Raw genomic sequence first — 14,218 nt, forward strand, 5'->3', positions numbered from 1 at the left:
AAGTATAGCAATACCAATAGTGTGCGTGCGTGCGTGCGTGCGTGCGACTGTGCATAACGTGCGTGCATGATCGCTGCAGGAGGTTCAGCCGACAGTCTTTTCCAGAGAAAGAAAGAGTAAGAAATGGAACATAAAGGCAGAAAGCAGAAAGGAGGGCAGCACAGTGAGATCATCTGAACTGCTCAGCCTAGTGGAGTCCTGGTCCTCTGCTCTCCTCTGATGGGCTGGGCTGCTCGGGACAGCAGGTCACTGCATCTGGTCTTATTGGAACTACAACGCTTCCACGTTCCACATTAAGTTATAGGGTTGTGTTTTGTGTGTGTGTGTGTGTGTGTGTGTGTGTGTGTAGATTAGCTTTGGTTTTGTTTAGACCAAAAGCACGGACTCGGTGGGCGTGTCAACGTTTTGAAGCATTAGTCATTGTTCTGATGCTGATGCTCTGACCTCATCTGAAGGTAAAGTAGATTATTTGTTTGTTTTTGTGTGTTTCTCTCTTTCTATGTGAGAAGCATGCCAGGTTGAATTAATTGTAAGGTTAATTGTAATTGGTCGATGAAGTGATTGTGTGACATCACATCACACACGGACATTTCAATTTAGTTTCGTTTTTTTGCCATGTGACAGCATTAGCATTTACTGTAAGTTTCTCAAGTGATCGATGCACATTTTAGTTTTTCCGTTGGTGTTGAGGTTCACACATGAAACCAGTGAAGTTGGCATCGCCAGTGTTTACTGTGGCTTTGAAAAATAATCAGAACCTTTATTGCATCATTCAGGAAAGCTGAGAGGGAGACGATGTAGGAGAGACAGACAGTAGGAAAGCTGAGAGGGAGACAGTGTTTAGGAGAGACAGACAGTAGGAAAGCTGAGAGGGAGACAGTGTTTAGGAGAGACAGACAGTAGGAAAGATGAGAGGGAGACAGTGTTTAGGAGAGACAGACAGTAGGAAAGCTGAGAGGAGGAGACAGTGTTTAGGAGAGACAGACAGTACAGTTTACAGTTTAGGCATTTAGCAGACGCTTTTAATCCAAAGCAACAATAAGCAGGTAATACATCACTATAATAAGCAAGATAATATGTGAGTACATCAACAACAATATAACATATAATATAACAAATGCATAGGAATATCAATCTAGAAAAAAAAAAAAAGGAAATGCTATCTAGCTTCATGTATGATCATTGAGGGAAGGGGGAGTGTTACAATAGTGCTATGGGTTTAGTCTGAAAGGTGAGTCTTCAGTCCACGGCGGAAGCTAGGAAGTGAGTCTGTAGTTCTAAGTGTGACATGGAGTTTATTCCACAGTTTGGGGGCCAGGAGGGCAAATTGTCTAGGACGCGAGTGGGTTTTTGTCCTGGGGTTTTTACAGTAGGACAGTAGGAAAGCTGAGAGGGGGAGACAGTGTATAGGAGAGACAGACAGTAGGAAAGCTGAAAGTGTAGCCTACGTACATGTGCTTACACCCAGAGACAAGGATCCACTTACCACTTACATATCAACTCATCCATTCACATTAGTCATTTAACATGATGCCACTATTCTGGTAAATACACCACACGTCACAAGGCGTGTTGGCATTACTGAGAAACAGGAGGGAGGGTAAATCTCCTCTTCCTCCTTTCATTACAGTCAACGTGCCAAGTGTGTCTAATTGCATCTGCTCCCAGTGTACTGTAGCTACCCAAGCATGTTAATGGCAGTTACCTCAACCTCCCCCTGTATAAACATACATACTATACACTGAGCACGACTTTGTTATTCCAGGTGTGTGTGTGTGTGTGTGTGTGTGTGTGTGTGTGTGTGTGTGTGTGTGTGTGTGTGTGTGTGTGTGTGTGTGTGTGTGTGTGTGTGTGTGTGTTAATATAGCTAGACGATTGTGTGGTTGTCATTAACACACGTTTATGCATGGTGTAATTTACTGTCAAACAGGGTGGGCGGGTTATCACTGTTCTCATTGGTGGGTTTAATTCAATCAAATACATTAATTAGCCTTGCCTTGTTAAGGTGTTATTCAACCATTTTGGAATATTTTCACCTATGATGATATAGCAGATGCTGGTGCTGTTTTTGGCGTGTAGAGGGAAAAACGAGCACGCCAAGAAATGTCCAGTTTACAAAGTGTGGTTAAAGTAATGTAAATCCAGTACAACACTGACTGAAATGAACATGGTCAGGAAAAGTGGGGTGCCTTGACACTAGTGCCTCAGGATACTTATTTTGAATGTATCAGTTTCACTAAAGTTTAACCTCTTCTTAGACACTTTACACTTTGTAAAAAAATAGCAGAAGTGACGCGTTGTGAGCTTGTAGATCTTCTATGTTTTGTGGTACGTTTCCCCCCAGAATAGAGATGCTGTGGTTCAAGTGGTTAAATGTCGAGCATTAAGTTATTTTCATAATGGGTCTATACTCTATCTTAGAGAGAAAGATTTACATAAATGTAAGGTTCTATAAACAGTGTAATTCAGTTGTGCCGTGGATGAAAAGGTTATTTACAGGGTTGGCCTGAGCCCAAGACGTTTGAGGACCGTTGGTTTAGTGGATATGCTGCTCTTGGGAGTATTAATTTAGAACGGGTACACATTTTGTGTATCTTTATTTTATGATTTAACTATTGAAAAATAGCAGATATACAAGCTCACAGCGCCGCGCCGCGAGCTTGTAGATCTGCTATTTTTTTTAAATCGTGAAAATTTGTATTTTGACCCGATTCTATAAATGTCTTTTGAATCCTTCTAAGATTTTTTGGAAAAACCTATGTTTCTATGTCAGCAATCTGGCCAGCCATCGTCAAAGAAAAGGTCATTTTCACTTAACTGGAGCTCAGTTAGTCTGTTCTTGAGAGACTACTATGTCAGTGGTTCTCAAACCTTTTCATGTGAAGGGCCCCCAAAATGATATGTATTTGGCCACGGACCCCCATCTCAAAATACTTAGTTCCATATATTCAAAGATTTGCACATATTTTCACGACTTTTTCAAAAATAGCAGATCTACAAGCTCGCAGCGTGGCACTCGGTGCCATGCTGCAAGCTTGTATATCTGCTATTTTTCACTGGTTTAAGCATTCAATAATTCTAGGCCTAAATGGGTAAATCTGCTAAATGGCAGACAGACTAGTGGCTCGGGAGGCAGAGCAGCTGTTTGGGAGCCGGAAGCTTCTCCTGGCTTAGTGTCCAAGTGTCCTTGAGCAAGACATTGAACCCCAGCCACTCCCCTGGTGTTGTTCGAAGTGTCTCCAAGCTCCAAGTGTCTCCAAGCTCACAGCGCGGCACAGAGTGCTGCGCTGCGAGCTTGTAGATCTGCTATTTTGGAAAGATCTTGAAATTGTGTGCAAGTCTTTGAATATTTTGACCCGATTCTATATATGTCTTCTAAATCCTTGTACGTAAAAAAAAAGAAAAGAAAAGGAAAACATGTTTCGTGCTAAATTTTTTGGATGTCAATGATCCCCAAAATTATTATGTACTAGCCCTTACCCGTTCAAAGATATGAGCTCCAAAATGATGTGCAGTGTGTGGGTTATGGGATGTGCACTGTGCATACAGTATATGAGGGATGGAAAGTAACTTTAACTGGTGCTTGCATGATAATATGTAGGAGCATCAATGTAAGAAATACCCGTTTAGTTTAATGGCTACCCCCCCCCCCCCCCCCCCCCCCAGCCCGCCCGCCCGCCCGCCCGCCTGCCCTCCTGCGCACACACACACTCCCCCCCCCCCCCCCCCCCCCGTGTGTGTGTGTGTGTGTGTGTGTGTGTGGGTTTGTGTGTGATTGTGTGGGTTTGTGTGTGATTGTGCATGGCCTGAACAACAGCGCCCCTCCCTTAACATGTGTGGTCACAAAAGGTACTGTAGGCTAAATAGATATAGATACACCATAAAAATGCTATTATACAGCATACGATTTGTGAAAGTGACAAACGGGCTTCACAGTTATGTCAGGTGTGTTCATATGCTGATGGTGATGCGATTTCAGATCAATTGCTCCAGCCACTGAGGAGAAACGCTGTTTCAGACACTCACTCAGACATTCGCAAAATTATAGTATAGATTTGACCAGGGACCCCCAACTCAAAATATCTTGTCCCAGGGACCCCCCAGAAGCAAATGTTTGCTTTAAAATGTATATATATATTCAAAGATTTGCAGATCTACAAGCTGCGCTGCTATTTTTCAATAGTTAAAGGACCGGTTCACCTCTGGGACAACCAGATCTTATTTTATTGTTGTTTGGGACACGATCAACACAATCCTGAGTTATTTCTTGAGTTAAATCTGTGTTTTTAGATATTTTAGTATTTCAGCATGCTACAAAGCATCATATGATGCATTTTGCATCATATGATGCATTAGATGATGCAATATCATGCTACAAAGCATCATATGACCAGTTGTAGCATGCTGAAATACTAAAATATCTAAAAACACAGATTGAACTAAAAAATGAACTCAGGATTGTGTTGATCGTGTCCCACACTACAATAGAATAAGATCTGGTTGTCCCAGAGGTGAACCGGTCCTTTAAAGCATTAAATAATTCTAACCCTAAATAGGTTGAATGCAGAGCAGGACAAAATGATAAAGAATGTGCACATGTCCTGGGCCAATACCTCCACAACAACCAAAGAGGACACAATTGTTGTATTATTGTTATTTGTTATGAATTAGGATTTGATGCCCAGGCGTCTCTAGGGAGGATAATCCTGTCATGAAAGACTGGATCAAACCACATTTAAATCCCACATCGAACTAAGCTGGTTTCTTCATCCTCTGGTTTACAGGGATGGGCTGTATGTGGTCCAATAGAGTGAGGGCCATCATGACAGATACCTCTATTAAATTCACTGTTTGTCCGCAGAAATGGCATTGATCTGGTTCTGGTCTGGTGATCTTAAAAGTTGCCTCCCGGAAGATTTTTTTCCTTTTAATAGAGCCACAGAAACATCACAGTACTGTAGCTGCTGATGTTGCTGCCACAGCTGTGCCCGTGTGTGTGTGTGTGTGTGTGTGTGTGTGTGTGTGTGTGTGTGTGTGTGTGTGTGTGTGTGTGTGTGTGTGTGTGTGTGTGTGTGTGTGTGTGTGTGTGTGTGTGTGTGTGTGTGTGTGTGTGTGTGTGTGTGTGTGTGTGTGGGTGGGTGGGTGGGTGGGTGTGACTGTGTGTGTGTGTGTGTGTGTGTGTGTGCGTGCGCATGCTGGAGTGGTTGAACAGAACTTCCAGAACAGACAGACAAGGACAGGTGAATGGACACACACAGCGGGACAGAAGCGTAACAGTGGTTCCAGAAATAGCTCTGCCCCCTGGTGTGAGAGAGAGAGACAGAAAGACAGACAGACAGTAAACAGTGGAGGAGAGTGGGAATGTTGGGTGTAGTGTAGAACGTAGCTTCCATTCAGTTGACTGTCTGCTCCGCTCCTCCATGGTTCTGGCTGGGTATCGTCTCCAGAGAAGAGGTCAGTGTGGGTCATTTATTAGAGCTAGTAGAAATGTGTGTTCTGTTTGACTGGATAAGAGCCCAAACGTTGAGTAAATGGGAAACTTTGCTAAGATTCTGAGGGATTGCGTTTTGAAGCTGGGAGCATAATAGACTAGTCCCAAATGCCCCAAATAACTTCAGAAAATGCCATAGTAGGCATTTTTGAGGAAAGGCACTTAATGTTTTGTTTCTATATGATTTTTATGCGCAGAATCCGTTTCTTCCGTATGCCGAGTGATGCGAGTCACAGTTGTGTCACAAATTGAGAAAATAGCATAATGAGCAAATGTAATATCACTTAAACCCAAAGAAACTGATACAAGCACTTAATGTGTTGTTTCTTTATGATTTGTATGTGCTTTTTATGTGCCATTTCTGCCGTATTCCAACTGATATGAGTCACCGTTTTGTCATAAATTGAGAAATTAGCATAATGAGCAAATGTAATAATAGGCCTATCATTTAAAACCCAAGAAACTGATACATGCACTAAATGTGTTTCTATACCAGTAAGATGCCCTAAGGACCCATGCAGAGTCAGACTATAGGATATAGCCCATATATGGAGATATAGCCCCATATATGGAGATCCCTGATGTCATCATATCATCCCAGCACAGCAGAGGGATATAGGATATTGCCCCATATATGGAGATGTCATTGTGATGTCAGAAGAGTGACAAATTGATGGGGATTATCATTCAGCAGAAGGATATAGGATATAGCTCCATATATGGAGATCCCTGACATATTGGTACTCCATATGTGGAGTTACCGGACACATCCTACTGACTTATCTGGATCTGGACTCCATATATGGACCAGGACGAACTTAAGCTCCACCTATGGAGCCGGTAAAGACATCTAGTTCTGGCATCAGTCTGATGTAGAACTCCATATATGACCTAGCTGACATATCGTGACGAGCACTATATAGAGGGTGGCCATTACCCCATCTCAATACGGCCCTCGAAGTCCTCAAGAAAAACTAAATTACCTCCATAAAATCTACATGTTAAAAGGCAGCATTATGTTCTTTAAGGAAACGCAACTCCAATTTCATTATTATTAGTAATTACTACGTAGGCCTATATGAATATAGAGACCACTTGAAATGAGATTTTCAGGCTGCAAAGGTCTGAAAATCATACAAAAAGAAACGTTCACAGCCGACGTCAGCAAGGGGGGAAGACAACAGCCAGCCCCATGGCCTCCCCTAAGTAACAAGAAATCTTGTGAAATACAATGTTGTCAACCAATCATCAAGGACGATGATACACGAAAGAAGAAGTCCCACCACCCTGTCAGGGCTGATGCTGATGAGTCATCAAGTGACATCGATGAAGAACTGACATCACATTCCTTTGCGGTCTTATAAGTGCAGATAAACCACACTGCTGCCTGAGCATTGAACCCCATTCCCAGTGCGGTCTTATAAGTGCAGATAAACCACACTGCTGCCTGAGCATTGAACCCCATTCCCAGTGATAAGTCTATGATATTATAAGTGCAGATAAACCACACTGCTGCCTGAGCATTGAACCCCATTCCCAGTGATAAGTCTATGATAGCTAATGGTTGGCAGTGTGTTAATTTTCAGTCTCTTGGTGTGCTACTGTAGTTCCCTGTTGGTATCCTATATTGTACTTCATTAGGATTCTTCAAAGGACGTTTCTCCTTCCGTGTGCCTGCGAGTCTATCTGGGTCCACCTACCTTTGTGACTGTAACTTACATCTGACTACATCCTTGCAACGTTTGGGGTTTCTTGTCGGAATTTCTTCATAACAATATCGCCATTTCAAGGTTTTGCCACAAAATGTCAGAGTCTTCGAGTGACTCAGAGTCATCCAGTGGATGGATAATCCTAAATGAGGAGGAGGAGGCTCCGGGGCCAGAGAATGCACTGGAACACGGTACCGACCTCCCAGAGACGACTAGTGCTCCAGTGACAGAGCCAGAGCTACAGAACCCACCACCTGTCTCCTCTGTCGGTCACGTGGAAGAGAATGCACTAGATGGCGACCCCGACTGCCCCAGCTTCCGGCTAGTAGTGGGGACAGAGCGCGTGACTCCGTTCTCCTCCAGTGACCACTTGGACATTGTGACTTTAGCAGACGTAAGAGAGGACGAACAAGCAGAGGAGAAAGCAGCCAACGAGGACGACGTCTGCCTTGGAACGTCCTCTGGCAGCCGTTTCGCCTTCACCGCAGCGGAGAGCGTTCTTCCAGGCCAGCAGCCAGCAGCAGCAGCCGCGGCGACAAACTCCAGCGGAAGCGAGAACGAGACAGCAGGCAGCTCCACTAGGGTCATACAGAGACCAAGGCTGAGGAAGACCTGTCAGCAAATAACCATAACCAGACAGAAATACAGAGACACAAATGAACTGCCTTACGACAGGGACCAGGCCTCAAATGAACTACCGTACGACAAGGACCAGGCCACAGATGAACCAATTTTCGACAGGGACCAGACCTTTAACCACACCTCCAGGGCCTCTACCTCTGTGAACACCCTGACCGAGAGGCCTACAGAACTATCCAGACTGATCGCTGCTGCAAGCAGCGAGAGCGAGCGATTGACAGCGATCTACACTTGGATCCATACGATCAACACTGAATTGAATAACCAAACGCAGGAGGCTGATGCCAAGATGGCAAACATGGAGAACGAGATAGGCCGGTTAAAAGCTGAAAACTGCGCACTACGCCTGACGGCGAGTGAGACCTCCACCCGCAACGTGACGGAACCTGAGGAACACGGCGCGTTCCGATCACAGGAACGGACCGTTGAGGAATCCTCCCCTTCTCAGCCTGTGCAGGACCACGACCGTGTCCTTCTCGCCGTAGGCCTACTCGTCCTTAATGTTGCTGTCATCTGTTATATCATTGTTATAGCCGCAGTTGAGCCCATGAGCGAGGGAGGTCTGTTCAAGATCATCGTAGTTTCATTATTCTATATCTTACTGTACTTTGCGTCTATCGGTAGCCTGGGACCAGACCAATGCGCCTCAGCAAAAAAACTTTCCCTTGGCGAATATGGGTCTGGCCCCGCTCAATTGTGAATCCATTTCCTTTCCCCCAAAATTTGGGGGACCAATCAGGGAAATGAAAATTCTGCTTGCGAGTCCAGACTAATACCCGACACGCAGTGAGGAATTAGTATGAGCAACACCAGGCTAGCTTACTGTGGCCTCATGTTGGTGCTATAATAGTCCAATGGGAAAAGGTTCCATACATCTCTTCTTTGGCCTGTCACAGCAATCTGACACTGCGTTCATGATTTGAGGCATTTTGTTCCAAAAATGTGTTTTGCAAAAGTCCACCTGCTGGTGGCGCTATAACAGGCAATGCGAAAAGGATGGCATTTGTTCCTCGACCTAGTGGGAACGTGCAAAATGTCATGGAAATCGCACCCTGCGACGGAACTCACTATATAAATAATGAAGATAACCTAGTGTTCTCGTCTTTCAGGCAAGCCCACAATAAAAAGAAGTAAATGAAAACATTTTAACACTCATCTTTTCTTTTCTCTGATGACAATCTAAAATATGAACCCTTGTTGTAAGAAACCAAAGTTGTCCTTTAACTAAATAAAAACTAATTGAAACTGTATTGTGTGTTAACTCATTTAGTGCCCCTGAAATTAACGGATTATAAAGTCCACGATGCCACCTTCAGGCTGGCATCACCGCCGTTATCTTATTTTGAAGGCCAGAAGTCCACCACGCAATCACTTCCGATCTGACGTCATCGGATCGTGCGCCGGAACCGATCCGTGTCCACGTGGAGTTGTGTAATGGCCGACCGGGAGCTTTTATAACTGTGTAACATAAGCGAGCATCTGCCTCCATCCTAGCTTCTAAAGTGTAGTTTTGAGATAATGGACATTAAAGATGAGATCCCCTATCCACCTCAATGTTATGGATGGGACTATTTTGTGCTCGTGGAGCCGTGATGATGCGAAATCAGCGACGGATTTCGTCTCCGGACCTGCGGTCATTCTTCTCGGTAATGTACTCGCCGTTACAGTAATATATTACTTTTCCCGAGATATCTCGTGAATGGCACTACAGATACTCGAGTACATTTCACGAGACATCTCGGGAATGGCACTAGATGTACTGAAACTAAAAAAATAGACAATTCTGGGAAATTGCAAGTGTGGTTTCCGAGTCATACTTGCAAATCAATATTGTCCCCTTTATGCCCATATATGGAGATCCCTGATATCAATATTAAGCTTGTATCTTGGAATGCCCATCCATATACTATATGGACATACTGTGTCAGTCTCATGTGGTCTATGACATCATCTCCATATTTGGGAAAAGTTTTGATTTTGCATTTTCCCATTCAAGTCAAGGGAGAAAATGTATTCACTAATAAATTAATATAAATCAAATATAAACGTATAGATATAACGTATCTCTCAGCAAAATGCAAACAGACGAATCCTGATGAATTTGACATATGGCCCAAGTGCATGCCACCAACACTGTGGGAGGAGCAGCGCGGCAAAATAAAGTTTATCCGGAAAGATGAATGGAAAGAAAGTCGGACAAGTACTTACTATAGCGCAATGTTTCTCAACCTTTTTTTCTGCATGGGCACACTTTTCATGTCCCAAGAATCCATGGGCACACCAACATAATACGGGGGTGTAAATATCGTCACTGTCGGGAAGAAACCTTATATCTCCAAGTTTCAAATTTGGAAGTGTCTTCGCAAAGTAAAGCCTTGCTTCATCGTACGAGCACCAACATAATACGGGGGTGTAAATATCGTCACTGTCGGGAAGAAACCTTATATCTCCAAGTTTCAAATTTGGAAGTGTCTTCGCAAAGTAAAGCCCTGCTTCATCGTACGAGGCTGTCGCACAACAGTAGTGAAAACAGCAGATCTACAAGCACATAACGCCTCGCACCGCGGCACGAGGACAATTTTCATGCGGCCCGCGGCTTCATTCCTAAATTGTATTATAAACTTGTTCCCTGTTGTCTCATTGGGTCAAAGAAAGGCTATTTTATTGTATTGTTTACCTTGCATTTCTGGTTACATTTGGTAATGTGAAATAAGGCAGAGAGAGCTATTTGTGTTTTGTTCAGAGCAGACACCTGACAAAAGACCATTGATATTAAATATTGATGATGATAGTTAAATAAAATAGCTTAAATGTGCCTTGATCAAGGACGCAAAGCACATGTTGAGGGTGTCAAACTTGATGTGGTATCGGCTCCAAAGGTCTATCTGTCTGAAATGCTGCAGTATTGTCAGTCACCTTCGCGTTATGTTGCTCACAGTTGGATGTTGGTTTTCTAGGAATTTAAGCTTATTCTGGGGCTATTACGCATTATGGTCATAATCAACAAGTCAAACGGTAAATCTAGCTCTGATAATTATGCACCGTGGATGTTCAAATCATGTGTACTTTACATTTGTTCAGACCATTTTCCAAATTATTGGATTTTTCTAGCCAATTTAACATTGAGGTTCCCACAAGGATTAGGTGCCCACTCTTCCTTTATGCTGAGTGTCTATTTGACATCCATTAAACTGCTAGTGGGCTAGGGAGTTATGTTGTCTACAGATTTTGCCTTAAAATCATGCAAAGCGCTATATGTCTAGAGTCCTGTCATCAACATGGATCTGTCCCATTTAGTGCCACCATCAGGCCGATTTTTTCAAACACATTTTTGGACACTGCTCCTTCAGATTTTGCCCTAAAATCACACAAAGCGGCACACAGGATGTCTAGAATCCTGTCATCAACACATTTAGTGCCACCATGCAGGCCTATTTGTGTATACATGTGACCTGACGGTCGCTTATCTCCCGATTAGGGAGTATTACTGGTAATGTTGTCCTTGCTGTCCATTCATAGACGAGGTGTGTGTGTGTGTGGAGTGTGTGTTACAGCTGAAGTCAAGTATGTGATTGTGTATTTTGTGTGTTGCAATCCATTTGTGGTAGGCCTGCCGCCTGCCACAACTATTACATAATCGCCTAATCTCAATTATCGTCATAATCGTTTGCATGTTGAAATGTTCATGCATTTTCAATTCAGAAATAGCAGACTTTTTAATGCCTCTAAAATGACAAATTAAACATTGGCCAAATTGTCAAATGTTATAGGCAGAAATTGTGAAAATAGCAGATCTACATGCTCACAACGCCTCGCGACGCGAGTCGTTGTGAGCATGTAGATAAGCTATTTTCACAATAGAAGCGTGTTGTGCAAAATGTAATGCCTCAACTATTAGTGCTCGTCAGGGTGCGGGGGGAGGGGGGGAGGGGGGTCCCCCAGTTAAAATATGATTATTTTGGGGTCACGGCCTGAAAAGGTTGAGAACCACTGATTTAAATGACAATTAATCATCAAGTAAAATGTCTGGGTGATGACAGCCCTGATTCATACCTGGGGTGTGTGTTGTGTTGTGTTGCAGTACGATCTTAGAAGAGGAGAAGGCGCAGCAGCTGGAGAGGAGCAGGATGGAGATGAGGAGACAGGTGACGGTGTCCTGGGACTCTGGAGGCTCCGACGAAGCACCACCCAAAGTAAGACACATTGACCAAGCACCACCCAAAGTAAGACACACTGACCAAGCACCACCCAAAGTAAGACCCACTAAAACCAAGCACCACCCAAAGTAAGACACATTGACCAAGCACCACCCAAAGTAAGACACATTGACCAAGCACCACCCAAAGTAAGACCCACTAAAACCAAGCACCACCCAAAGTAAGACACATTGACCAAGCACCACCCAAAGTAAGACACACTGACCAAGCACCACCCAAAGTAAGACCCACTAAAACCAAGCACCACCCAAAGTAAGACACATTGACCAAGCACCACCCAAAGTAAGACCCACTAAAACCAAGCACCACCCAAAGTAAGACACATTGACCAAGCACCACCCAAAGTAAGACCCACTAAAACCAAGCACCACCCAAAGTAAGACACATTGACCAAGCACCACCCAAAGTAAGACCCACTAAAACCAAGCACCACCCAAAGTAAGACACATTGACCAAGCACCACCCAAAGTAAGACACACTGAAACCAAGCACCACCCAAAGTAAGACCCACTAAAACCAAGCACCACCCAAAGTAAGACACATTGACCAAGCACCACCCAAAGTAAGACACATTGACCAAGCATCACCCAAAGTAAGACACACTGACCAAGCACCACCCAAAGTAAGACACATTGACCAAGCATCACCCAAAGTAAGACACATTGACCAAGCATCACCCAAAGTAAGACACACTGACCAAGCACCACCCAAAGTAAGACACATTGACCAAGCATCACCCAAAGTAAGACACATTGACCAAGCACCACCCAAAGTAAGACACACTGAAACCAAGCACCACCCAAAGTAAGACACACTGAAACCATGCACCACCCAAAGTAAGACACACTGAAACCATGCACCACCCAAAGTAAGACCCACTAAAACCAAGCACCACCCAAAGTAAGACCCACTGAAACCAAGCACCACCCAAAGTAAGACACACTGAAACAAAGCACCACCCAAAGTAAGACCCACTAAAACCAAGCACCACCCAAAGTAAGACACACGGTCCCCCAGGGGTCTGTACTAGTAGACCCCCTATTTTTTCTCTGCTAATCCAAATCTGTGAGCGAGAAATAGCTGAATCTACAAGCTCACAACACATTGCAATAGGGACACTAGGGTTCATACAGTTACACTGTTGAAAATGTGTCACTTTTGAGAAGTCTAGACTGTGTGTGTGTGTGTGTGTGTGTGTGTGTGTGTGTGTGTGTGTGTGTGTGTGTGTGTGTGTGTGTGCGTGTGTGTGTGCGTGTGCGTGTGCGTGCGTGCGTGCGTGCGTGCGTGCATGTGTGTGTGTGTTTTGGCGTGTGAATGAACAAGCGACAGGTGCAGCCAACATGCCAGTCAAGAGGTCATCCTCATTACCAGTTAGCACCTGTCTGTCTGTCAGTCTTGACCTACAGTTTCAGCCTGGTGTGTGTGTGTGTGTGTGTGTGTGTGTGTGTGTGTGTGTGTGCGTGCGCGCGTGTGTGACTTTCCATTTTACACTTGTATTAGTTGTAAGTTCATAATATACAGTGGGTGTATTGCAAACAAAATAAAACATAGATCTTTTCTTATTGGTCAAGTTACGATTTTTTGGGCTAATTAGGGGGCCAGGGTGCAAGAGCGTCTCTTGTAAACATTTTGTTTGATAATTCTTTATTATAAATGTACACAAACCAAGAACAATTTAATTGTGATATAATTGGTAGCATTTCACATTTTGTTTTATTTAATACATGGATATTGGGGGTCTCAGTTCCTGACATCCAGTACAGTGGATTGGAAAACGGCTTGTTGCAGATAATTGAAGCTGATTATGGCCTTGAGAATACAGCAGGGATTTACGCCAGCTCGTATCTAGACATACACTAAGTTAAAGTTGTATGTACAGTTACTTGACTGTATGAATTAAGAACATCTCTGTACATGCCTGTAGCTGATGCAGGGGAAACCCCGTCCCATATATGGCAGGCGTTTTGGTGCCAGACAACAGTACAGTTGATGTCACAAATACATACTGTAGATTCATACAAAGCAATGAAAGACAGTACAGTTTAATACAGTGTCTGCCATGATGACATCACTGAGTGCCACATGCCCATCAGATGCTTTGGGAAAAGTGAATAATGGAACAGCAGTGTATTTCTGTGCAGCCTCTCACAATTTCCATAAAA

General features: G+C 43.8%; 1 protein-coding gene across 2 annotated transcripts in view; it reads left to right on the forward strand.

Moving 5' to 3' along the window:
- The window catches only part of LOC308307160 (focal adhesion kinase 1-like), a 158,466-nt gene that overhangs the window by 92,041 nt on the left and 52,207 nt on the right, over positions 1-14,218 (forward strand). For both annotated transcript variants that reach the window (XM_080752326.1, XM_080752327.1), the window contains exon 23: positions 11,921-12,032. In XM_080752326.1, coding sequence (XP_080608452.1) covers positions 11,921-12,032 — 112 coding nt within the window. The remainder of the gene's footprint in view (positions 1-11,920; positions 12,033-14,218) is intronic.

This window comes from Nannobrachium achirus (assembly GCF_963921795.1).
Source record: "Nannobrachium achirus genome assembly, chromosome: 2".
Taxonomy (NCBI): Eukaryota; Metazoa; Chordata; class Actinopteri; order Myctophiformes; family Myctophidae; genus Nannobrachium; species Nannobrachium achirus.